Source organism: Papaver somniferum, chromosome 1 (assembly GCF_003573695.1).
Source record: "Papaver somniferum cultivar HN1 chromosome 1, ASM357369v1, whole genome shotgun sequence".
NCBI lineage: Eukaryota > Viridiplantae > Streptophyta > Magnoliopsida > Ranunculales > Papaveraceae > Papaver > Papaver somniferum.
Window position 1 is genome coordinate 93,252,377 of NC_039358.1, and position 24,837 is coordinate 93,277,213.

General features: G+C 37.1%; 3 protein-coding genes across 3 annotated transcripts; 1 reads left to right on the forward strand and 2 right to left on the reverse strand.

The window, feature by feature from the left end:
• Positions 1 to 592: 592 nt before the first annotated feature.
• Positions 593 to 2,627, reverse strand: LOC113294602 (allene oxide synthase 1, chloroplastic-like). The gene has a single exon (XM_026542990.1). It carries the CDS (start codon positions 2,514 to 2,516, stop codon positions 1,017 to 1,019), a length of 1,500 nt encoding a protein of 499 aa, XP_026398775.1. The 5' UTR covers positions 2,517 to 2,627; the 3' UTR covers positions 593 to 1,016.
• Positions 2,628 to 3,028: 401 nt separating this feature from the next.
• On the forward strand, positions 3,029 to 5,368 carry LOC113294608. The gene is made up of 3 exons (XM_026542995.1): positions 3,029 to 3,565; positions 4,562 to 4,902; positions 4,988 to 5,368. Exons 1-3 carry the CDS (start codon positions 3,103 to 3,105, stop codon positions 5,204 to 5,206), a joined length of 1,023 nt encoding a protein of 340 aa, XP_026398780.1. The 5' UTR covers positions 3,029 to 3,102; the 3' UTR covers positions 5,207 to 5,368.
• A 506-nt stretch (positions 5,369 to 5,874) lies between these two features.
• On the reverse strand, positions 5,875 to 7,820 carry LOC113294613 (thioredoxin-like protein HCF164, chloroplastic). The gene is made up of 5 exons (XM_026543001.1): positions 7,495 to 7,820; positions 7,185 to 7,415; positions 6,833 to 6,936; positions 6,300 to 6,633; positions 5,875 to 6,210 (listed from the first exon to the last, which is right to left on the reverse strand). The coding sequence occupies exons 1-4, from the start codon at positions 7,687 to 7,689 to the stop codon at positions 6,351 to 6,353; spliced, it is 813 nt and encodes a 270-aa protein (XP_026398786.1). The 5' UTR covers positions 7,690 to 7,820; the 3' UTR covers positions 5,875 to 6,210; positions 6,300 to 6,350.
• Between the last annotated feature and the right edge of the window lie 17,017 nt (positions 7,821 to 24,837).

Below are 24,837 nucleotides of genomic sequence, written 5' to 3' on the forward strand. Positions count from 1 at the left end.
TTCTTTAAATTAATAATTTTTCTAAAATAATAAAATATCCTGGTCCCATCAAGGGGCTTTTGGGTGCTAAAAATAATAATTTCAATAATTTAACATATTTTTATAAGTTGGTTGAAAATCATTATCATAAGATTTTATTTGTTCCATAAATTTTTAACATCAGTTTTCCTTGAAAAGTAGTTGTGGTTTACTCGCATCAGCTTTATGAATTCAACCTTAATTACGCATAATACCAATACAGATTTGGGCTCCCTTCCGAATACATCATCCTTAAAACTTTTTGATGGAAAAAAAAACGTAATTCAAACGAATTCAAAATAATTTAGAGATATTGTACATAAAATAAATGAAGACAGTGTCATTTTTTAAGTTTAAGTCAGGATGAATCCAGTTTCATCCTTTCTATTTTTCTGGTGTCCATTTCACCCATAATAATTTTTACTCGTCTATTTGAACCATGTTTTAAAAATATTTGGACAAATGACCCATTTTCTGAAGAAAAAAAAAACGTAATTTAAACGAATTCAAAATAATTTAGAGATATTACTCAAAAAATAAATGAAGACAATGTCATCATTGCATTAGTGCTTACTTAAAAATAATATTCCCAACTTGTTTATTATTTCGTTATTAATCATACCAAATAGCATTTCAATAATACAATTTACCAAACATCAGTTTAGCATTTTCACAATACTTTACATATTATCGTTTACCCTTTACCAAACGTCAAACTGTTTATTTCCAGAACAAACACAGCAAAACATGCCTTTATATTTAGGGAAAGAACTATAAAGCAAAGCCAGCCATAAAGATAAGCCACAAAAATATGAAAAATGCCGTCCCACCAAGAATGCGATTACAAACAAAGCAAATATGGCATAAACCCGTAAGACATGGTAACGACAGCTCTATAATGATCTGTCCTCCTCCTTATTAGCGCAGCAAAACGGAACCCCTTGCAGACTGTGCATGCCCAGTAGGCAAGAAAAAGTTCTCTGTATTTTGCTTCTATCCTAACCCTCAGAACTAGCTTTCTTAAGAGAAGTGAACGTAACTTGAGGACACAGTAGTGAGGATCCTAGTTCAACCTTAAATGAGTCATACCGGAGAAATAACTCCACCACTAAAAGCCTTGAGAACAACACCACTAGATCCTTCCCTGCACACTGTTTGTTGTCCACCGTTGGACCTTCAGTCTCAGGTCCATTAGACCACACCACATACTTCAAGAGCTTCTCTCCCTCGGCTCCTACAAACCTGTCTGCTACAAATTCTTCAGCTCTCTCGAAGATCTTAGGATCTTTGGTCACGATTGGCTGATACCCAAACAACATCTCCCCTTGTTTAACTTCAAACGATGATTCATGGCTTTCTATCACCAAGTCTTTTTTGGCTTTAGCATACTGGTACGGCACTGCTGGATCTATCCTCATAACTTCATAAATCACTGACTTCACCAGTGGCATCTCTTCAATGGCTTTCATCGTCACGTTTCCGTCACTGGACTTTACTGCTGATCTTATCTCGTCTATTAACTGCTTCTGTACCTTTGCATCTAAGCGACTGACCCATTTTATGATGTTTGGGAAATGGACCTTCATTCCGCTGAAGGCATTAAAGCACACAATAAAAAGAATATTATGGCAGACTTCGTCTCTTTTCATACCCATCTTCTCACCTTCATCGAGAAACCCACTAGCATGTTTGTAGAAGAAATTGTATAGCTTCTGATAACAGCACTTTATCATACATGGAGGCAGACGAATGATGTGGAAAAGTGGATCTTCTATAAAACAAGGTAAGCCAACTGAAACAATTGGATGGATTGTGAAAAAAAGCCATATAAGGGATCTCAATGCTGCACCGCCACTACCGAGCTCTGTTTCATCGGGGTTTGTTGAGAGCAAGGAACGAGCTAGGAAGTTAAAACATGTCTTCTCATTTAGACCACCAGTTGGAGCATCAAAGTTGGCCTTACCTTTGGCAGCAATATTACTGTCAAGAGTATCGAACAACTCACCGAAACTTTTTCTAAACTCTGGAATTATAAACTCCCTACGTGAATGAATAAGGGAGAGCAGTAGCTGTTTAAGCTTGGAATGATTCGGTTCAGACGGATCGAGATATGCAAGGACTCTGTAACCACCGGTTAGTTTGGTGGAAGGTATGTACGTACCAGTGAAAACATCTTTCTTCTCTACCTTAGAGACATCGAAAAGGATTGGAAAGCTCTTGGAATCAAGAAGGGAAATCACCTTAGAGTTTGATGAAATGAAGGGACCTGGTGGCATATTGGCTCGAAGTACGGTGGATTGATATTTCTGAATTCGAGACTTGAAGTATTTTTCTTGACCTTGACAGTAGAAAAAGCAAAGTCGATCGAATAAAGGACCAAAAAAAGGGAGTCCATAATCACCTGGGATCTTTCGCAATGGAAGACCACCACCAGCTTCTTGGCCAGTGCTCCTACTGGATGATGTTGGAGGGTCTTCAAGGAGAGGGGATTCAGACATGGATGGACAGCTTAATCTAACAAAGAGTCGGAGGATAAATGAGTATACTGAGTTTGCAAAGTGATTGAATAACCAGTGGTAATCGAGTGCATAATTAGCACAATGGATGCCATTATGTTTGTCCTTATATAGAGTGTAACTATATTTAATTATTCTTTTTCTATGGTTCTAGAATTTTTTGGGATCACATAATCATCTAGATGCGCTCTAACTAACAGACTAATAAGAGTTGTTTGCAACTAACAGCAAGCAAAAAATTCCCTTTTCGGTTTAACAGCAAGCAACATTTCATATATGTCACTGAAGTTCAGTTGGAGAGTAGTCCCAGGATACCCCATTTTCTTTGTTGTCACCAGCGTTCCCGCTAGAGAACGGCTGGACAATCTACGGGGTGAGATATCTGAAAGGCCCGAGTAACCATCCAGACCGGCCCGTTTCTTGTAAAATGTAGCTCGTCTTGTGTTTTAATTAACCCACATACACACGGCAATACAGCATCCATAATCTGCGCCTCTGGTGCTAACAGAAAAAAGGGGTTTAGGGTTTAAGTCCGCAAGTGGTCGGAAGTGTTGGAGAACCGACAACAATGGAGTTACAGTCCGTTTGTAGTTTGCGTCCCATTTCGAACCCTAAAAGATTATCCATTAATCCTTTCTTTTCTCACTCGATTAACAACCATCAACGAATTCGATTAGATACAAAAACATATAACCCAATTTCATTATCCAAATCGAGATTATTGAGAGTTGTCACTAAAGCATCGAATTCTGATAACAAATTGACGACGAATGGTTCAATAATTGGAACGAGTAGTAAATTTGATGATAAACCAGAACCATATAGTGGTAAATCTGGTTCAATTTCATTTTATGGGTTAACTCATCAGTCTGTTGAAGAAGGGAAATTGGTTTCATCTCCTTTTAAAGATGATATTGGTTCTTCGTTTCTATGGGTTTTAGCTCCAGTTGCCTTGATTTCTTCTTTAGTGCTTCCACAGTTTTTTCTAAGCGGTTTCTTTGATGCTCTTCTTAAGGATGAGATACTTGCAGGTACTTCTGAACCCTCAGTAAATTATTAACTTTTATTTTTTTGTTTATTATGTATGATTCATGGTTGGAAATGTTTTTAATTTACTGTAATGTAGCTTAATAGTTAATACTTGTCAAATATTGCTTTGTATCACTACTGATAAACCTAATATTCATGTAATTCTTAAGGCTTCTAGTGCTTACTGTTTAGTGTGCCAATGATTTAGAACAAGATTGTGTCACTCTTTTTTTCTCTGTGCATAACTATCACGAAAATGCTGGAACTCGACTTGAACTTGGAAGTAGGAGGTTTAAAGATGAATGTTTCGTTTGGGATTTTCTTTTGCTTCTGCACTTCTTCTGGGTGCTAATCTGTAACCATCAATAAAAATTCTGGAATTTGGCTGAGGAAACCTTAAAATGACCAGTGTATTCATTCTCGAGAAAAAAATATGTATGGGTGGATTATTTTATTTTCTTCTAAAGCTCTAGCCATCACAAAATTGTAGAATTTCAGTCAGATATCTCAGAATGACTATTCTGTTGGATACTCGAAAACAGATAGAATAGTTTTCAGAGTTTTTGCTGTTTCTGTTTGGTCTTAGTGCTAAAATAATGTGAGTAAGATACTGTAAACTCTAACAAAAAAATGTAATTTTATTTTGGGAGGTATTGACGGTCTTCGTGGAAATCGACTCAAAATCATATACAATGTGTTGCTTGATGTAGCAGAGATTAGTTAGTATCTAGTGATCTCAGAACGCTCACCAAAATTCAAATTTAGTATCCCGTTCTCCAGGATTGTTAGCAAGATTATAATCACCATTAACATCAATTATGCTTTCATCCGCATTATAGTTTATGGTCAACCTACTTAGGTTCTCTGTTTTCTCAATGCAATTAATATGCATGTGTCATTTAACCAGTTGTATCATAATGATTTTGGATCGGGAAATGCAGTAAGCAAGTTCGTGGTTTTTAACTTCGACTTGTTTCATCTTTCTATGACAACCGCAGAAATCGTGATATCTTTTTCATCGGAGGCCATGTTTTATACTGGTTTCGGCGCATTTCTTTTCATAACTGATCAAGTCAAGAAGCCATATCTACAATTTAGTCCAAAACGATGGGGTCTTATTACAGGACTCAGAGGATACTTAACTTCTGCTTTCTTAACCATGGGACTAAAGGTGTTCGCTCCCCTGTTAACCGTGTTTGTAACTTGGCCAGTGCTAGGCTTGCCAGCCTTGGTTGCAGTGCTTCCATTTCTAGTCGGCTGTGCTGCTCAGTTCGCATTTGAAACACATTTAGACAAGCAGGGGTCGTCTTCTTGGCCTCTGGTTCCTATTATTTTTGAGGTACATTTGAGCTTTTCTGGAATTTTCCCAGTTTGCGAAACCGAAGTAGCAATTGTATTGATTTCTTGAGTTTAAGCTTATGCAGATATACAGACTTTATCAATTGAGCAAAGCCGCTCATTTTGTTGAGAGGTTGATGTTCTCAATGAGGGGAGCTGCTGCATCCCCTGAATTACTGGAGAGAAGTGGCGCCTTGGTTGCAATGTTGGTTTGTTTCCAAGTTCTTGGTGTGCTTTGCCTGTGGTCTTTGATAACGTTTCTCCTCAGGCTTTTCCCATCTAGACCTGTTGCCGATAAATATTGAACTTGTAAGCTTTACTGTACATCTGTTTCCAGTAATTTATGAACTCGATTTTTTTAATTTTTTGTAATCCTTTCCTACAGAGAAATAGTGAGAGATACCTTTATGTTTGTGTAAGGCAATATCTAAGGCAAAATGATGACCAAATCCTAGGTTATTGTTGTAGGTGGGTGCATGTGAATCCATGATAATATTAGATCGTACCTACATGTCCTGACTAATGAAAGGCCATCCTTTGGCAGCATTTTATTTTCTAATGACAATTAAAATTGGATACAACTTTAATCAGGAATATGCAGAATTTGACAACTTATATGATCCTTGGTCATTCATATCCGTTCCCCAATTTGCAATAAAGGGGAGCCAGAATGGAAATGTTCTCTCAAATCTTTCTTCCATCAGGGAGTGTCCTCCCATGCCCCCATGTTGTTGGCTTTGGTAGCTTCACCCTCACGAAATTTGCATATGCTCAGAATTCATGTCAGATTTTGAGCTTCGAGGCACCTAGTTCTAAACAGATCTAGTCAGTTTGGCCAGTCCCAATCTTCTGTGTTCCGCACTTCGGAAAGTAATGTAAAACATATTCAGTAGGAAAACTGTGATAACAAGTTTTGCTACTGAAAGTTTGAGCAAAAACGAGAGTAAATCAGAACGTTAATGAAGTCGAAGCCAAAAAAAAAAACTATAGTAACAACTTGATGTCTTTAGTTCAAGAAAAAAATAAAATTCAAAGCAAATAATTTTAGTTTCTTGTACACTTTTGCATGTATGTAAACAACAGATGTTAATAACAATTACTAAGGTACCACCAAGACTTCTCTCATGTATATTAATGCTCGAGAGGAGTCACAACAGAAAGAATATCTCCCAAGTGAGTATATGTAATTACAACATGGGACCAGATCTCATTGAGAAAGCACAATATCGAGATGAAACACATGGCATGTATCCTCCAAGGCCAGCAAACTACAATCAGCAGCTGAATTCCCAAAGAATCGATCATCAACCTGCAGAAAAGACATTTAAGTAGAGACCCCAACTTTGCTGAATTCACAAGCCCTAGAGAGAGAGAGACAGAGAGGCATAGTATTAGTACCTTTATACATGTAATCACCCGCAACAGGAATGCCTAAGGCTAGTATTCCGTTTAACCATGGCTTCTAGGATCAGCAATTCGATGCACCTTCCTTGCTTCAGCACTAGAGAACTGTCCTACAGCCCTAGCATGGGGTATTGAAGCTTCCCCTTTAGCAAGAGCATCAACATTGTCAACCAAATATTGTCTTGGTAGCTTTCCCACAACATTGCCCTCTTCATTTCCATTTCTATCCAAAAATGCAAAATGGGGAATACCCTCAACCCCAAACTCGTCTAGCTCCTGTTCCCATTTAGTGTTATCCACATTCAACATAACAAAATTTACACGATCCCTGTACAGAAACGATACCATGTTAACATCTAAAGCAGTACTCCATCCACAACTTCGTCCTAAAAATTAGTAACTCATCCACAGGTTTGTCTGCAGAGCATTATAACCAAATGCTTTAAGAGGCAACACCATTTGATTTTCAAAATAAAAACAGTAAGGATATTAGTTCCTAGAAATTACACGAGTTAGAAGCACATTACTTGTACTGCTGCTCAACTTTGTACACATCTGGAGCTAGTTCTCTGCAGACTTCACACCAATCAGCATAGAACTCCACAACCGTAGGCATCCCGTTCGTGATAGCCTAGAAAACAAGTCAACAAATTGATAACCCTCATTTGCAATCATATATGCAAACCTACTGATGCTTCGCCAAGAAATCACGATAAATTTGCAGCTGCTTAAGAACTCTCATCTAACTCATATGTTGCAAAATTCCGATAGTAGCAAACTAACCTAATCTTAACTCAACAGCACAACAACAATAAAACTGCAATAAGCTAAAATGAGTTCACAATAAATGTTTTATTCAACTGAGAATGATTAACTAACCGTTTCATAAGGTATGGCAGCCTTTGAAAGGTCCTTTAAGGTGCCAGCACCACCAACATCTAGTCTTCCTGATACAAAAAATCCCAGTGCTGCAACACTAGTCACTGCAGCTATCCGTCTATTAATCCCCTTATTTGGAAATTCAACAGAACCTGAATTTTCAGCTTGCGAGCTCGTCGCTTCGCTGACTTTACTCTCCTCCACTGATTTCGGCTCATCAATTGGATTTTCCTACATAGAAATAAACATAATTATTATGACTACAAAAAATGGTTGCAATAGATTACGCAGTTCTTGGCAGAAAACTAACCGATTCGACTGGATTAGGGTTTGGATTTTTCTGACAAGCTAATCTTCGAAGTTCACGAGTGTGATTTGTGGTATTAGATTGTAGATGAAGAAAGTTGTTTCGCTGTAGAGTTGCTTGAGATGATGTGGGCTGTACTTGATAAAATGGGCGGGTTCTGTTAAGTCCGATTGGATTTGCTGCTAAACGAATCGCCATGAATGATTATTTTCAAATTTAAGATTTTTTTCTTTTTCTTTTTGCAGATAAGAAAGACTGCAGCAGGAGGAGGAAAATAGAACTCTTCCCAAGTCTACTGAGTTATGAGTTCCATATTGACTCGGAGTCTCGTACTAATCTTTTGTTTCCAATTACTAGTTCCAACTTCCAATTAGAAACGTTATTGGGTAGTTATGAGTTGGTTATGGGGTTAGGTGTTATAATCTAGTTAGATGTTATAATCTAGTTAGACCAAGCACTATGGGAGAGTGCATCCCTTCCCTATCCCTCAAATAAAGGGAAGGGATAACACAAGGAAGGCAACCTCACTATGGTGTCCTGTTTTCCCTTCCCTGCATGATACGGCTACTCAGTAGTCGTATGAATAGTGCTAAACGGCAACTGAGTAGCCGTATCAGTCAACTCGTTGACTTGACCAGTACGACAACTGAATAGCCGTGTTATAGGTTTAAGTCATCAGAAACTTGCTCGGGTTTTCCACTTCTTCTTCTTCTCTAGTTTTTCATCCTCTCAAAACCCTATCACATCCCTTTTATTCCCTTTCGATTTTTATATTAATTCATTGCGATTCGTTGGCTTAAATTAAAAGGGTTTGATCATTACTCCAAGGTGAAACAAATCCATTCTTCAATTTCGAATTTCATCCAAAAAATCATCTAAGGTGAGTGATTCTAATTTTAGGGTTTCAAATTAATTTGATTTTGATGAAATTGTTGATATTAGGTTGGTTAGGTATGCAGTATGCAATTAAATAATATAATTAAAACATATATTTAGTGAAAAATCCATGATTAATTGTTATGTGTCTTGATTTATGTTGAATGAAATGTTTGTAAACTACCATATCGATGTATAAAATTGATTGACTTGTATTTATGTATGGTATACACAAATTGATACTGTGTTTGTTGTTTGCTAAGGTACATAATGAGTCTAATACGTGCTTATGTGAGAGTTAAATATAGAATCTAGTTGGATACCTCTAGTGATGAAGAAAGAAAGCTTTGCTAATGTTTACACAACTATGTTTGGATGAACGATTGCGTATTATTAGACAACCGGTACCCAGGGAGGTAAAGATACGTAGTGTAATAACGCGTGATCGAGTGTGGCATGATGCCAAAATGATGAATGATTATTTCACGCCTGGAACTGGTTATTGAAAAAGCGGGGGTCTAACAACACCACCCAATATTTCGCTTAGCAATCTGTAGGTCTGTCAATGGATACCGATTTTCCGACATCCGATACCGATAATCTGTAATCCTTTACTGCTGCCATCCGACATAGCGGTAAAAGGATATCCGATACCGATGAGCTAACAGATAATCTCCTCTTAACGTAACGGTGGTGGAACCATTATTTCCGTTAGGTTAACATCCGATATCCGGAAACGTGCATACTGCACGTGCAAATTCTTGTACCTAGGGTTTATTCGTCGAATGGATCTCATTCAGTCATTCATCAGTTCATTCTTCACTTCAGTTTTATCGACACAACAGAGAGAAAAAGAGACAAAACCTAAAATCATCGACTTCTCTGCCTTAAAAATCATCGTCTTCTCAATAGAAATCATGTGTGACTACTGATTAGAAACTAGGGTTTTCTTCTTCAATTTCCTTTGAGTTTAATTTCAATCTTCAAAACTCAATTTTCAATTTAGGGTTTCTGAAATTAGGGTTCACAATTTAAGATTTGTGAAATTAATCATGTCCCAAAACGAAAGAGGAGCATCAAACCATGTTGAGTAAGAAACAAGTAAATAGGAGAGAGAAAGTCTAGAGCAGAGATCATTCTTTATTTCTTTATCTTTTCTTGTAAGAACCTTCAAAGATTGATCAATAAAATTAAAAGTGTAAACCTAAAAATGAGTTGATTAATAATGAAATCATATGAAGGGTGTGGTGTAGGATTTCTTGCAACTACATCATGGCACTAGAAACAGGGATATTGAAGATCGAAAGTTGAAGATTGTTGTTGAGAATATTCAAATCAAGAAAGTGATTAAATAAATCAGTGAATCAGTTAGAAGAAAGATGAATAGAGTTAATGAAGATGACAAAAGATTGGTGTATAATATGATAACAAAAACGATGGTTAATGAATTCCATGAAAACATTAAAGGAAGAATACATAAACGAAATTTTGAAGGAATGAAAGTTATGGCGGTAGAAAAGACATCACCCTTGAAAGATTGGGAAAAGCAAAAAATTACATTCATGGCGGCAGAAATACCAAAAGAAAATTTGAACCACACATCTCCGTTGGTTATCACAGTGCCTATTACACGAAAAGAGAAGGAGACAACGACAAAATCCACAGGAGAATGGATATTGAACAGAACTTTAATCGATACAGGAAGTTCAGTTGATATAATATTTTATCACGCATTCCGGGGAATGGGATTTAAAGATGAAGAAATGTCAAGTTCAACATATTTTGTTCACGACTTTGGAAAATCCACAACAAAACCTAAAGGAGAGATAGTGGTACGAATTCCACTTGGAGAAATCGAAACACATGTAACGTTGTGCGTGGTGGATATGGAATCGCCATATAATATGTTATTAGGAAGATCATGGATACATGCGATAAAAGCTGTGGTATCAACGTTGCATCAATGTATTAAATTCCCCACACCAAATGGAATAGGTGAAATCAGAGGAGATGTTGACAATGCGAAATTATGTCATCAAATTGAAGTAAAGCATTATGAAGGACAAGCAAAAAAGAAACAATTTTGCAGAAAGTTGGCAAAGGAAGCAAAGAAAGAAGAAGAATTTAGAGTATATATGATAAGAGAAAAATAAGTCAAAGGAATACCCAGCAAAATTTCAGAAGAAGGAGAAGGACCTATGAAAACAATAAAAGAACCAACACCAATGGGAGAACCTAAACCCAGTTACATTGCCGCAGAACCAACAAAAGAAATAAACGTTGGGACTATAGAGGAACCTCTAATGTTGAGAATTGGAACCAAAATGGATATGGAAGAAGAAGAAAGAACTGTTAACTTGTTGCGAGAATATAAAGATGTTTTCGCAGGAAGCATGGATGAGATACCGAGAATAGATCCATCAATTGCATGCCACAAGTTGGAGATTAAAAAAAATGTGAGACCATTTAAACAGAGAATAAGAAAAATTGCAACAACTTACCATTCCCAAATAGAATAAGAACTACAGAAAATGCTTGAGGCAGGAATCATAAGAGAAGCTAAATACCCATAATGGATAGAGAATATGGTCATTGTCCCAAAGAAAAACAAAGGAATCAGGATTTGCATAGATTTCACTGATTTAAACAAAGCTTGCCCCAAAGATAGTTTTTCGTTACCAGATATTCCTCAAATGGTGGAATCCGCGGCGGGAAATGATAGGGTATCATCTTTAGATGGGTACAAAGGGTATAACCAAATCCCTCTCGCTGAAGAAGATCAAGAACATACTGCTTTCTTTGCCCCTAGAGGTTTATATTGTTACACGAAAATGCCATTTGGTTTGCGAAACGAGGGAGCGACATACCAAAGAATGGTAGAGAAGGTGTTCGCAAAATGGATACACAAAACATTAGAAGTATACGTGGATGACATGTTAGTAAAGAGTAAAGAAGCTAAAGACCATGTACAAGACCTGAGAGAGATTTTTGAACAAATGCGGCAGTATAACATTAAATTAAATCCTGAGAAGTGTACTATTGGAGTTGCATCGGGAAAAAATTTAGGCTACATTGTATCAAAGGAAGGAATACAGGTTGATCCAGAAAAAGTGCAAGCAGTTCGTGACATGCCAACACCAGCAACAATAAAAGATGTACAGAAGTTGAATGGGCTTCTAGCTTCGCTGGGGAGATTCATTTCGCGATCATCAGACAAATGCAAATATTTTTTCGATATACTCAAGAAGGGTGCGAAATTTAAATGGACTGATGAATGTGAAAAAGCTTTTCAAGAATCAAAGAACATCTTATGAATACAACTATTTTACAAAAAGCAGAATCAGGAGAAGAATTATTGATCTATCTTGCGACGACGTCGCATGCATTAAGTGTTGTGTTATTGCGAGTAGACGCAGGAGTGGAGAAACCCATTTATTACATTAGCAAAACTTTTAATACTGCCGAGAAGAATTACTCAAAGATTGAAAAGTTAATCTTAGCATTAGTTTATGCATCATTTAAGCTCCGCATATACTTTCAAGCACACGAGATAAAGGTATTAACAAAGGTACCAATTGAATCAGTGATGAAGAATTCTAAAAGATCAGGAAGAGTGGAGAGATGGAATGCACAAGTAGGCCACTTTGATATTAAATATGAAATTTTTTCTTCACGAAAATCACAAGTTGTTGCAGATTTCTTGGCAGAATTTCCTTTAGAAGAAGATGAAGCAGTAGAAGAAATGATGGAGGTAGAAGAAGAACATGGAGATCCAAAAGATTTATTAACAGAACCAAATAGATGGGAGATATTGGTAGATGGATCATCAAATGGAGAAGGAAATGGAGTTGGAATTGTTTTAATTTCGCCAGAAGGAATAAAAATGGCTTTTTCATTCAGATTGGAATTTGTATCCACTAATAATGAAACAGAATATGAAGTTGTGATACATGCCTTAAAATTCACAATAGAAATGAAACTAGAAAATGCCAGGATCACTAGTTATTCGCCAAATAAAGGGAGAGTATACTACAAATGAACCATCCTTGAAGAAATACAAGAAGCTGGTTGAAGAATTATCAGCGAAAATCCCAAAAATAAAATGGAGGCACATTTTAAGAAAGGATAACAGACTCGCAGACGCTTTTGCTTTCATCTCAAGCATGATGATAAATCACTCTGCGAGATGCATAAAAATACAAACACTTCTGTCACCATCAATCAATAAAGAAGAAGAAGATGTGGACGTGATGATAATAGACAATGAAGAAGAAGAACAAATGAACAATATCACAGACTGGAGAATGGAACTTCATGCATATTTGGCAAAAGGAGAAACACCAAGAAATAGATTGGAAACACACAAGTTAAAAAGCCGTGCAACGAATTATGAATTAAGAGATGGGTTGATATACCGAAAATCCTTTAATGGACCATCACTCAGATGTTTGACACGAGAGGAAGGAGAAAAGGTGCTAAAAATGTTATATAGTGGGGATGCTGGCAATCATAGTGGAGGAAGATCTTTGGCACATAGAGCAAAAATGCAAGGTTATTACTGGCCATATATGCATGAAGATAAAAAACAAATATCAAGACGTTGCGAAGATTTTCAGCGGCATGGAAAGAAAATACATGCACCTGGAGCACCATTGTCATCTTCAACCAGTGTGTGGCCTTTTGGAAAGTGGGGCTTAGATATTGTGGGGCCATTTTTACCAGGATCTGGACAAAGAAGATACTTAATAGTCGCAATAGATTATTTCACAAAATGGACAGAAGTGAAAGCAGTACAGCATATTCGCGACAAAGATATCTTTACATTCATATTCGAAAATATCATTTGCAGATTCGGAATTCCTGCACAGTTGGTATCTGATAATGGGAAACAATTTGAAGGACAGAATATAGAAATGCTACTTAATGCATTCAAGATAAAATGTGGAAAGTCTACTCCTTTGTATCCACAAGCTAATGGGCAAGTAGAAGCAACAAACAAAACAATTGAAAATATATTAAAGAAGAAATTGGAAGGACATCACAGAGCATGGTGCGAACAAGTACATAATGCAGTATGGGATTATAATACAACTAGAAGAGAAGCTACTGGAATGTCACCTTTTTGTTTAACATACAGAGTTGAAGCGGTGTTACCAACAGAAGTCGTTATTCCGACAACAAAAAGAGAAGCTTGGGAGAAAAATCTTAGTGCGGCTTGATTTTAAATAAACTTGATGAATTAGAAGAAAGAAGAGAAAAAGCTTTACAACATATGGAGAATTATCAGCGAAGATTAGCCCGAGAATATAATAAACGTGTCAAAATACGCGAATTTCAACCAGGAGATTTAGTTCTGCAAGAAACACCAATATATCATCGAGAAAATGGTGGAAAATTAGCGAAAAAATGGGATGGACCTTACATCATTAAGGAAATAGTTGGAACAGGAGCTTATAGATTAATGGATCCAGAAGGAAGAGATGTTGATCATAGATTAGACAGACCATGGAACAGGTTGTACTTAAAAAGATATTATCCGTAAGAAGCTTTGAGAAATTATGGATTCTGAAAGAATAATTACAAGATTACTCATATCAAAACAAGATCATGATGTGCGAAATTTTCGCAGAGATAATCACAGAACAATGACATAAAAGAAAGGGGCGAACCTTTATGGCGTACACCTTAGTTCGCGAATAAAATTTCGCAAGAGGCAAATGTAAGACCTAAAGTACGTCATATTAGGGGGTACCTGTTGCATGGATCAGGGAAAGGCTACACCGCCACCGGAACCTAAGTCATGGAGATTTGAGGTCAATAAAGCCCATCCGGGAGAGACACCTTGGATTCTCAGCTTAAGCATATGACTTGGGTTGGGCGACCAAGGAGTGCAGATCTGATCAAGGCGCTGATGTACACGGTTGAGTCAAGAGTGCCAGAGACGTTTTAAGCGTACCTTGCCATTCTTGACAAGTCTTGGCTTATACTGCACTCGGCCTGAAGAAAACCCCACTTAGGGTGCAGTCTCATAACCATAAACCCTATAGGTAAAAGGGATAAGAGGCTGCGAAAACAACTGGTTGTTGTTAAGACTGGATGGGAGGAGCTAACCTTGTATGGTAGAAGTACGCCTCCTTGAAGGGGAAACCAGGGGGAGATAAGGGCGGCACCCTCCATTAGGGAGCTGATAAGTGTCTTAAGATGCAAATGTCATGAGGCTTTTTATTCGCAAGGATATTAAGGCTTGTCATATTTGTGCAACAATCCTGAAGAGGCAATAATACAAAAGAAAAGGATAAGACGAGATCAATGGGTTTTCGCATGAAAGTGCGAAGACGTCCTGCGATTTCGTCGCAAGAAGGCAATGTCATGGGGCTTTATTTTCGCAAAAATATTTAGGCCTGTCATATTGTCGCAACATTCCTGAAGAGGCTATAATACAAAAGAAAAAGTTAAGGCAAGATCAATGGGTTTTTGCATGAAAGTGCAAGTACGTCCTGCGATTTTGTCGCAATGACAAGAGGTGGCATAATAAGACCTTTAATTAGGAAGGCAAAATAAGACCACATGATAAAACAAAATATTTATAAGTATTTGTAATAGATTATTTTTTGCAAGAAAGATAATGAGAGGCAAGTATGGGAATCAATAAACAATAAGCATTATCTTTCTTATCAACAAAATACTAAAAAGAAAAGTTGATTCCAAAGTTGGTTGATTCGCAAAAGTGATAAAAATAAGACAGTTCAAGAAGACAAACTAGATAAGAAGCTCAAGCTTCAGTATTAATTCAGTAGCAGGAGATAACAGAAATTCTTCGCCAATTTCTCATTATCGCAAGCCTCTCCTTCATTTCGGTTTGATCTTCGCCTTGACTAGCATCTTGATTATCGCCAGCAATTACTTCTTCAGGAGATTTCTTTCTCATTTGATTAACACCAGCAGATGCTTCTTTAGAAGGAATTTCTTCTTCATCTTCCAAGAAATTATCCTCTGCACCGCTTTCGTAATCATAATCACTATCAGCAGGACGAGGAACTTCATCATCATCTACTTCTAAAGGTCAATTGATGTAGGAGGAAGAGATTGGACAATAAAATCATTTACAAGGACTTCAGCCCGGAGATGAACTTGACGAAGAAGCTCTCTGATGATTCCTATCTTGAATATCCTTAAAATAAGCAAGATAATCAAGTCTTCTTTCTGCTCGGTCGCGAGAACCAGTAAGGGTAGAGCAATGCATTTTCTTTGCGAATTTTGGCATATTTAGCCTCCAAAACAGAAATGGAGAATGAAGATTCTTCTCAGACTCTGCGAAAATAGAATACAAAATTTCATTAAGATGAAGAATCAGAAAGATATGACAAAGAAAAGATAATTAAGGCAGTCAAACTATTATGACTACCTTCCTTTTGCGAAATAAGGTGTTGAATCAAGGACAGACAACTATTCTCCCAACGGTCCATTGCGTCATCAAATTTATCTCCAACTAAACCTTTAAGTCGAGACTGAAGATTTTTCTCTTTAGAAATAAGAAAGGCATTTTTCTTCGCAAGAGAAGAATAAGATTCTTCTAATTTGGAATATTGTTCTTTAAGTGATTCGCCTTTACACTTAAAGCTATTCTACCTTGAATGAGTGTATCTCTTTCAGCGATAGATGACTCTGTTACTTCTTTAAAGTTCATTTCTCAAAGAGCGAAGAGATTGCTCTTGGTCATCACATACTTTTTGAAGAATATTAAGTTGTTGCGAAGATATCGCCATCTTGTTTAAATAAGTTCTCTTCTCTAAGGATAAGGTTTTATTCTCATCTGATAAAGTTTCCATCCCTAAATTATCTTTAGTTAAAGAATAAGAAAGACGAGATACTTCATTACTTAATAAATTTTGTCTTTGAACTAATTGGGTATTTTCATTGGTAAGATTATTTATATGATCAAGAGAATACGAATAGAGGTTATCTAATTGGTTATATTTATCCATCAAGATTTCTTTATCAACACGAGCTTCTTCAACAGCAGATTCAAATTGATATCTCTCCATTATTCGTTTCTGGTTTAAAGCTTAACATGCGAAAGAGGGATTTCAAGGATAATTAAATATGGGAAGGATAAAACCATTAAAAAGGAAAACTAAAGACACATATAAGAAAATCATACCTCTCAATTCATCGTTCTTCTTGCGAAGATTGTCAAGATCCAGCAAAACATTCTGAAGCTTATGATTTTCGAGACGAAGAGCATTACATTCTTTTTCCAAAGCTGTCTGCGAAGCAGCTCTGTCAGAACCCAAATGCTTGCTCGGAATTTCGAAAACATTAGACTTGATAGGATCAATAGAAGACTTCTTAACATCATCCAGAACTTCAGATAAAACTTTGAAAGCAATATCTATCCCTTCCATGGTTTCTTTCGAAAGAAGAAGAGACTTAGGTAGAGAACTGGTAGAGATAGAAGGTTGAGAAACATTCTCAATGGGAAGAGAAGAGGTTTCATTCACAACAAGATCAACAAGGGGAGTTTCAATCATTGAAAGGTCAGCTGAAGAAATGAAGTCTGAGGAAGCTTTTCGTGAATTGGAGATAAAGGTTTATCTTGCGAAGATGTCGCAGGAGATTTAGGAGAGATGAGTAAGTGGAAGGGAACAGAAGTTGGAACAGTTTTAAGGTGGAGAGATTTCTTGAGAGGTTTATTAACATCTTTATCACCCTGCGAATTACAATCCAGATAAGAAACAGAGGCAACAATATTGTTATTAGAAAAGGATAGTGTTTCTTACTACCTTCTCATTCGCAGAATTTCTTTTATGTGCAATAACCTTATGCTGCGATTTGGGAATATTAGGGTTTTGAACTGTAAATCTAGTGTTGGAGGCGCTTTTGCTGAAATAACAAGAGTATGGGAATCACATAAACAACATCAAATAAGGCAATAAACAAGATCAATTTCAGTAAAACTCATAAAGAAGAAAAAAGAAAACTAACCTTGATGAATCCATGGAAGACAATAGCAGGGAGATTATTTCGAAGAAAATTACAAACTATGAAGATCTGTAGAAGAAATAGTATGAAGATGAAGAAGAACTTAAAAAGATTGAAAAGGAAAGAAGAAAAGTTGCAATAATGGAATTTGCAGAAGAACGATGAAGTTGCAGAGAAAATAAAAAGAAAGAAAAAGAGAGTGAGAAGGAATATATATAGAGGGAATTTCTCGTCGAGAAAATAAACACGATTAATACGGAAAGATATAAGCGGTTAAAAAGCAACGGTTACAAAAGACGTGTCGAGAAATAAATGGAAGAAAGAATATGTGTGATAAATGCATAATATGAAGAGGAGAACAGCTGCGACATTTCTCATATCATTCTCTACTTCGCAGAAAAAGAGATTCAGTCCACAGTAATAGCAATAGCCAAACCACGATACCAAACTTCAGTACTTGACCGGGAGACTGTACGTTGCTTACGAGAACTCCAAGAAATAATATTATAACCAAAATAAAAACAATATCCACTTGTAGAACGACAATCAAGATCGTCACTCGCGCAATCAGCATCAGTATATGCCGAGAAACTAAGTTGAGGATTTTGTTCGGGGTGAAGAAGAATGCCAAAGGTAGAAGTATGGTGTGAATAACGAAGTATGCGTTTAACAAGAACCAAATGAGCTTCGGTAGGTTTATGCATAAATTAATTGACATACCTTATTAACTGCAAAATCAATGTCCGGCCTTGTCATAGAGAGATACTGAAGACCCCCAACCAAACTCATGTACATAGTAACATCATACAACAATGGACTATTAGCCGGATGTAACTCTGTGATGTGCTAAAAGGAGTAGTGACTGGTTTGGCCCCTTGCATATTTGCACGAACAAGAAGATCTTCAATGTAACGACGTTGTGAAAGAAACAATCCACTAAAGACTTGTGTGACCTCTATGCCAAGAAAATATGAAATAGTGCCAAGATCCTTAGAGAGAAATCTCATTATGAAGATTATGCATAAGGGATTGTAGACATGTCATAGAAGATCCCGTTACAATTATGTCATCAAGATAAACCAAAAGAAATGTAATACCCTCAGTTGATCGACGAATGAACAAAGAAGTACCAGAAACCGAAATAACGAAACGAAGTTTCTGAAGAAAAACGATGAGACGAGTATACCATGCACGAGAGCCTGTTTAAGGACATAAATTGATCGATGCAACTTGCAAACATAATCAGGAAACTGAGGATCTATATAACCAGGGGGTTGTTTCATGTAGACTTCCTCGTTTAGAATGCCATTAATAAAGGCATTTTGAACATCAAGTTGACGAATAGGATAATTGTAAGACAAGTCCAGCGTCAATATAATACGAATAATGCACGTCTTAATTTTGGACTAAAAGTCTCACCATAATCAATTAATACCTTCTTGTTGATTAAAACCCTTGGCAACTAGACGAACTTTCCGATGCTCAATGGTACCATCAACTCGTCTTTTAAAATGATATACTCATTTGCAACCAATTATATTTTGGTTAGGAGGAGGTGAAACTACGAACCAAGTCACATTCTTAGAAGCACATAAATTTCCAAATCCATAGGAGGACGCCATTTGGGATCGTTTTTGGCCTGAGAATAACAAAAGCGCTCAAACAAGTCGTCAGTAATTTTAGCATGTTTAGAAGCTATAAGAACCTTCTTTTTTAGAAATGGCATCTTTCCCTCGTATCACCATTGGATGGTCATTATGCGTGGTTGCAGAGTAGGAATAAGTGACTGATCAGGAGACATAGTCACAGCTGCTGGGAATTGCGAACTGGATTGCATCCTATTAGAGGCAATTGGTCCTACAGATGTACATGGAGTAGGAGACAGAACGATGTGCCAATCAACTGGTGCTTCAGACGCACGGGGAGTAGAAAACAAGATGTTGAGCTACTGATCGATTGGTGCTGTTGTAGTGGGGGACAGACACGCTGAGTCGTCAGCAGGCATAAATGAGGCTGCAGGATGGGATCTGTTAGATGTTTGTGGTGCTTTCGGACTATCAGAACTGGTCCGAAATTTCTGTAGAGTTTCAGTTTGCTGCGACGTGGAGCATGTTGTGGTGCTTGGTGCAGGTGCAACTATTATTTGGTGTTGTGTTGTTCTATCAGCATAACTGAAAGTTGGTGCAGCGGAAAACATACCAGTCGGTAAGTGGGTCGCAGAAGCAGATGCTGAACTAGGTAGGCCTGGTACACAGCCAACAGTAACCAGAGAAGAAATCTGGACGGAATTTAGACTTGCAGCTGGAGTGCATACTTGTAGAAATTCTTGTGGGGTGGTTACAATAGAAACTGTAGAGTCTAAGTAAGACAAAACAGTTGGAAAAACATGGGATGAAGATAGTGAAGAAAATACCTTTGATGGCGACCGAGAATGCGGTAGCTTGAGGGGCAGCAACAAACGGAAATTTGTCTTCGACAAAGACAGTGTTAGTCCTCAAGGGAGTTGGGGGAGTTGGGTGTAGTTTGGTTTTTTCCTGTTAGTCGTGGGGGAGTTCAAAGGAGTCTCTCGAAATCTCTGTTAGTCGTGGGAGAGTTTAGAAGAGTCTCCCGAACTCCCTAAAAAACCCTGTTAGTCGTGGGGGAGTTTGAAAGAAACTCTCAAACTCCCTGTTAGTCGTTAAAATTAGAATGCTAGGGAGTTGGTGTTTTTGGGGGAGTTCTGGGGAGTTCTAGGGAGTTTATAGTGTATTTTTTCCTCACTCCAAATCTCTCAAAAAAGTAGAGATTTCTGGAGAGTCTCTCAAACTCCCCACACTCAAAACACCAAACTTTCTCAAACTCCCCACACTCTCTTACACTCCCTCAAAATCCCCAAGATTCAAAATACATTAAACTCCCCCAAACTCACTCGTGGACTAACCCCCTGAACATCACGAGATTAATAAAATCAACCAGTGGGTAACTAAAGGCATTTGTACCCTTTTTGATGAACATTATATCCTAGAAAAACACAAGGAGAGGAGCGTGAACCCGATTTTGTGCGACCATACGGTTGAATATGAGGAAAACAAAGGCGACCAAACGTGCGTAAGGATAAATAATCAGGCACACAATTAAAGAGAAAATCATATGGAGATTTTATACCAGTTGGAGCTGAAGATACTTTATTCATAAGAAATGTAGCTGTAAAGAATACATCGTACCAAAAAGATAACGGAACGTGAAAAGGGGGGGGGGTCTAACAACCACACCCAATATTTCGCTTAGCAATTTGTATGGACAAACTCCAATATACTTTCAAGAGAATCAACTAGACAGTCAGACTCAATCTTTAAAAAAGTATATCAAAGAGTTTATATCTCAATTTCTCAATTCAATCTGCAATCAAATAAATAGGAATTTGCGATCCCTGTTGAATAAGAGAAATAACTTGGACGGTATCACAAACCAATATCCAAGTGTCAATCAATTCAATCAACAACCCTAAGGGCCGGATTCAAGAACTGATTGAACTTAACGCACAAACTGTGATATTTCAATTATATAAACAAATATAATGCAGATTAGAAATAACACAGACACCAGAAATTTTGTTAACGAGGAAACCTCAAATGCAGAAAACCCCCGGGACCTAGTCCAGCTTTGAACACCACACTGTATTAAGCCGCTACAGACACTAGTCTACTACCAACGAACTTCAGACTGGAATGTAGTTGAGCCCTAACCAATCTCACACTGATCAAGATACAGTTGCGCTTCTTACGTCTCTGAACCCCAGCAGGATTCTACGCACTTGATTCCCTTAGCTAATCTCACCCATAACTAAGAGTTGCTATGACCCAAAGTCGAAGACTTGATAAAAAAAATTGTCTCACACAAAAAAGTCTATTGAGATAGATAAATCTATCTCCCACAGAAATACCTATAAGTTTTGTTCCATCTTTTGATAAATCAAGGTGAATAGGAACCAATTGATAAACCGGACCTATATTCTTGAAGAACAGCCTAGTATTATCAATCACCTCACAATAATATTAATCGTATGGTAGTGAAACAAGATATTGTGAAATCACAAACGATGAGATGAAGATGTTTGTGACTACTTTTTATCTTGCCTATCGGAGATTAAATCTGGATCAAATCGTAGAGAAGATAGTACTCAATCATGATAGAAAACAACAAGATCAGAACATGCAACTACAGAGAAAATAGTTGGGTTTGGCTTCACAATCCCAATGAAGTCTTCAAGTCGTTAACCTACAGGGTTTTGGAAAAACCTAAGGTTAAAGGAGAATCAACTCTAGTCGCAACTAGTATCACAAGGAGGTGTGGGGATTAGGTTTCCCAGTTGATAGAGTTCTCCCCTATATAGTCTTCAAATTAGGGTTTGATAGCTTTGGAACAACGCAATCAATATCCACCGTTAAATGAAACCTGATTTAAGAGCCAAGCTAAGTTTTCTTGAAACCAAAGCAATATCTCTCCACCGTTATTTGAACTTAACTTGTTACACACAAATGAAATGTACCTTCATTTAGATATGGATAACCGTACCTAAACGTGTACACTAGGTTGGCTCAACAATAGTTAACCGAATTTAGCCATATGAACACTTTCATATCAACCTTATTCATCTTAATCACAACTAGTTCAAATGACTCAAATGAAACTAGTTATAGAGTTGTTCAGTTGCTATATTCTCATAGAAGTATACAATAACACAATTGAAGTAAAATCGGTTTGATTCACTCGAATCAATTCATAAAAATTATAGCCACGGTTTGCAAGTGATTAATTCCTTATTACATAAATGTATTAGTTCATGTTACAACCGATTCTAGAACTTTAACCCACTCAAGTATGCAAACGGGTATGCAGACTTAAGTAGCCAGACTTGGACTGTATCCGACAGTACGCGTACGTGTACGCATACTACCACATATCCAAACAACAATTGAATTAGTACGCGTATGGGTACGCATACAATAGTTCCCGGACTTCAACTGAGTTCGCCAATATGCGTACCCGTACGCATACATAGGCTCCTGGACTTCGCCTGACCTCGCCAGTATGCATACGGGTATGCATACCAAACCGGTCTTGGATCACCATATATGCAAGTACGCATACTATGTCTATAACCCAATTGTAGTTAAGTGTTCTAAACTCTATTTCAATCACTGAAACATTCTTAGAAGATGACAATAGTTGTTTTCGCGAATATAACATCAAAGCAATTTTCAACTTATTGAAATAATCATTACGAAACATTTCAAGTCTACTTCAAATGACTGTATCAAACAAATCATGTAAAATATTACTAGGCAATTTTCACATGATCATCTTTTCACTTTCGTCAAGAATATAAGATGAACTTGGTTGAAGCGAAAGCTTACCAACACATATTTCGAGAAATGTGCAAGCGAGTTAAACTCAGCTCGAAATATCAAATGTGTATAATCGAATACTATATAGCAATATGACTTTCGTCTCAATATAGGAGATAGAGTAGAAATAGACTTTCCGAGTGATAGATGAGTTTCAGTCTCCACATACCTTTTGTTGATGAAGTTCCACAAGCTATCCTTAGTAGTTTTTCGTCTTCAATTGATGAACGCCGTGAAGTCTAAAGCTCAACTACACAATTTATCCTAGTCTGAGACATAGCTATAAGTAGACTAGAAATCAATACTTATAGTTATGATCACTAACATTGACAAACTAGCTTGAGATAGCAACGCTTGCGAGTTTGACCGAGCAGTGCTCTAACAGAATGGATGCGAGAGACAGTAAAGTAAGACCATTTTCGACAACATGACGATTTCTACGTTCTACTAAATCATTTTGGGAAGAAGTATGTAGGCAAGAGAAACGATGATGAGTGTCATTGGATTGTAAAACTTTAGTGAACTTCGATATTCACCATCATTATCAGACTGAAACACCTTGATTTTGGTATTAAAAAGATTTTTAACATGTTTAGAGAATGTAATGAAAAATTTCAACGCATCAAATTTAACATGCATAGGAAATATCCATGTAAATCGACTAAAAGCATCAACAAACATGATATAATAACGATAACCTTCATTAGATAAAATAGGAGTAGGTCCTCAAACACCTGACACAACCAAATCTAAAGGATGATCATAAACCATATTACTAGACTTAAAAGGTAATATAAGACTCTTATTCTCTAAACATTAGGATAAAAACGAAAATTTAGAACTAGAAACAGGAAGACAATGATGCATGACTAAACTTTGAACAGTACGAAGCATTGGATGACCTAAACGTTGATGTCAGGTTTTGATAAAAGCACGTACACCAACAAAAACCTTAGGGGTGGCATGCTGAAGAGTGTATAACCATCATGGAGCTGACCTTGAAGTGGTACCTCCCTCGTATGTCGATCCTTAACAAGGAAAAAATCATCACAAAATTCAAAAACCACATCATTGTCACTAAAAAATTGAGAAATTTATAGAAGATTGTGAGAAAGGTGTGGAACATGAAGGACATTAGAAAGTATAAACTTACGGGTGGAGTTTCTAAAACAACATTACCAGTATGAGATATAGAGAGATTTGCACCACTAGAAGTTTTAACCTGATCTGGACCGGTATACTCAATCGGAGTCTGAAGATTACCCAAGGTATGTGTCATATGATTAGTCGCGCCACTGTCTGGTAGCCATTCATATGTATAAACAGGGTTATGATTATCCATATATGCAGCACGGTTTCCAGGGGGTAGATGAATGTTTGCCTCCTCTTTTGTTTGCATTTCTTGGTGGGGGACGCCATGGAGGAAAGTAATTCTGATCAAATCTCTTCTAACAATTGCGAGCATCATGATAAGGTTGAATAAAAATTTGACAAACAATTGTTGGAGTCCATTTTTGGTAAGGGGGACGTCAGAGGCATGAACAGTATTGACAAGGTTGACTTGATGAGGAACAAGGTTGATCAGACTGATCAATGTTGATCAGACTCATAGTTATGATGAGAGAACTAACAATACTCTCATACGCCGATCAAAACCTCTGAGTACATAATGAAAAAAATTTGCATCTGAAATTTCATGACCACTAGCAGCTAGGGAATCAACAATATTTCGAACAGATTGAATATAATCAACCATTGATAAACTGCCATTGGTGACAGTTCATAGAGAAGACTTCAAAGGAATAAGTGTTGCATCAGTTTAAGATGTTTGACAAGATTTTACCTTTACTAAAATAGGTGATGTTAAAGACGACAAAATCCAGCCAAGTAATAGCTTATCAGTGTGATTCCAGGTAAGAAAATTAGGAGTAGGAGAACCATCAATGTTCTTGATAGGTGTATGTTTTGTGGAACCATTAACAAAACCTTCAAGATCATAACCTTGTAAATAGGGTAAAATTGTGCCTTCCAAAGAACAAAATTGTGACATGTGAGCTTAATTTTCTGAGATAGTTCCATGAAATCGAGAAAAAGGGACATT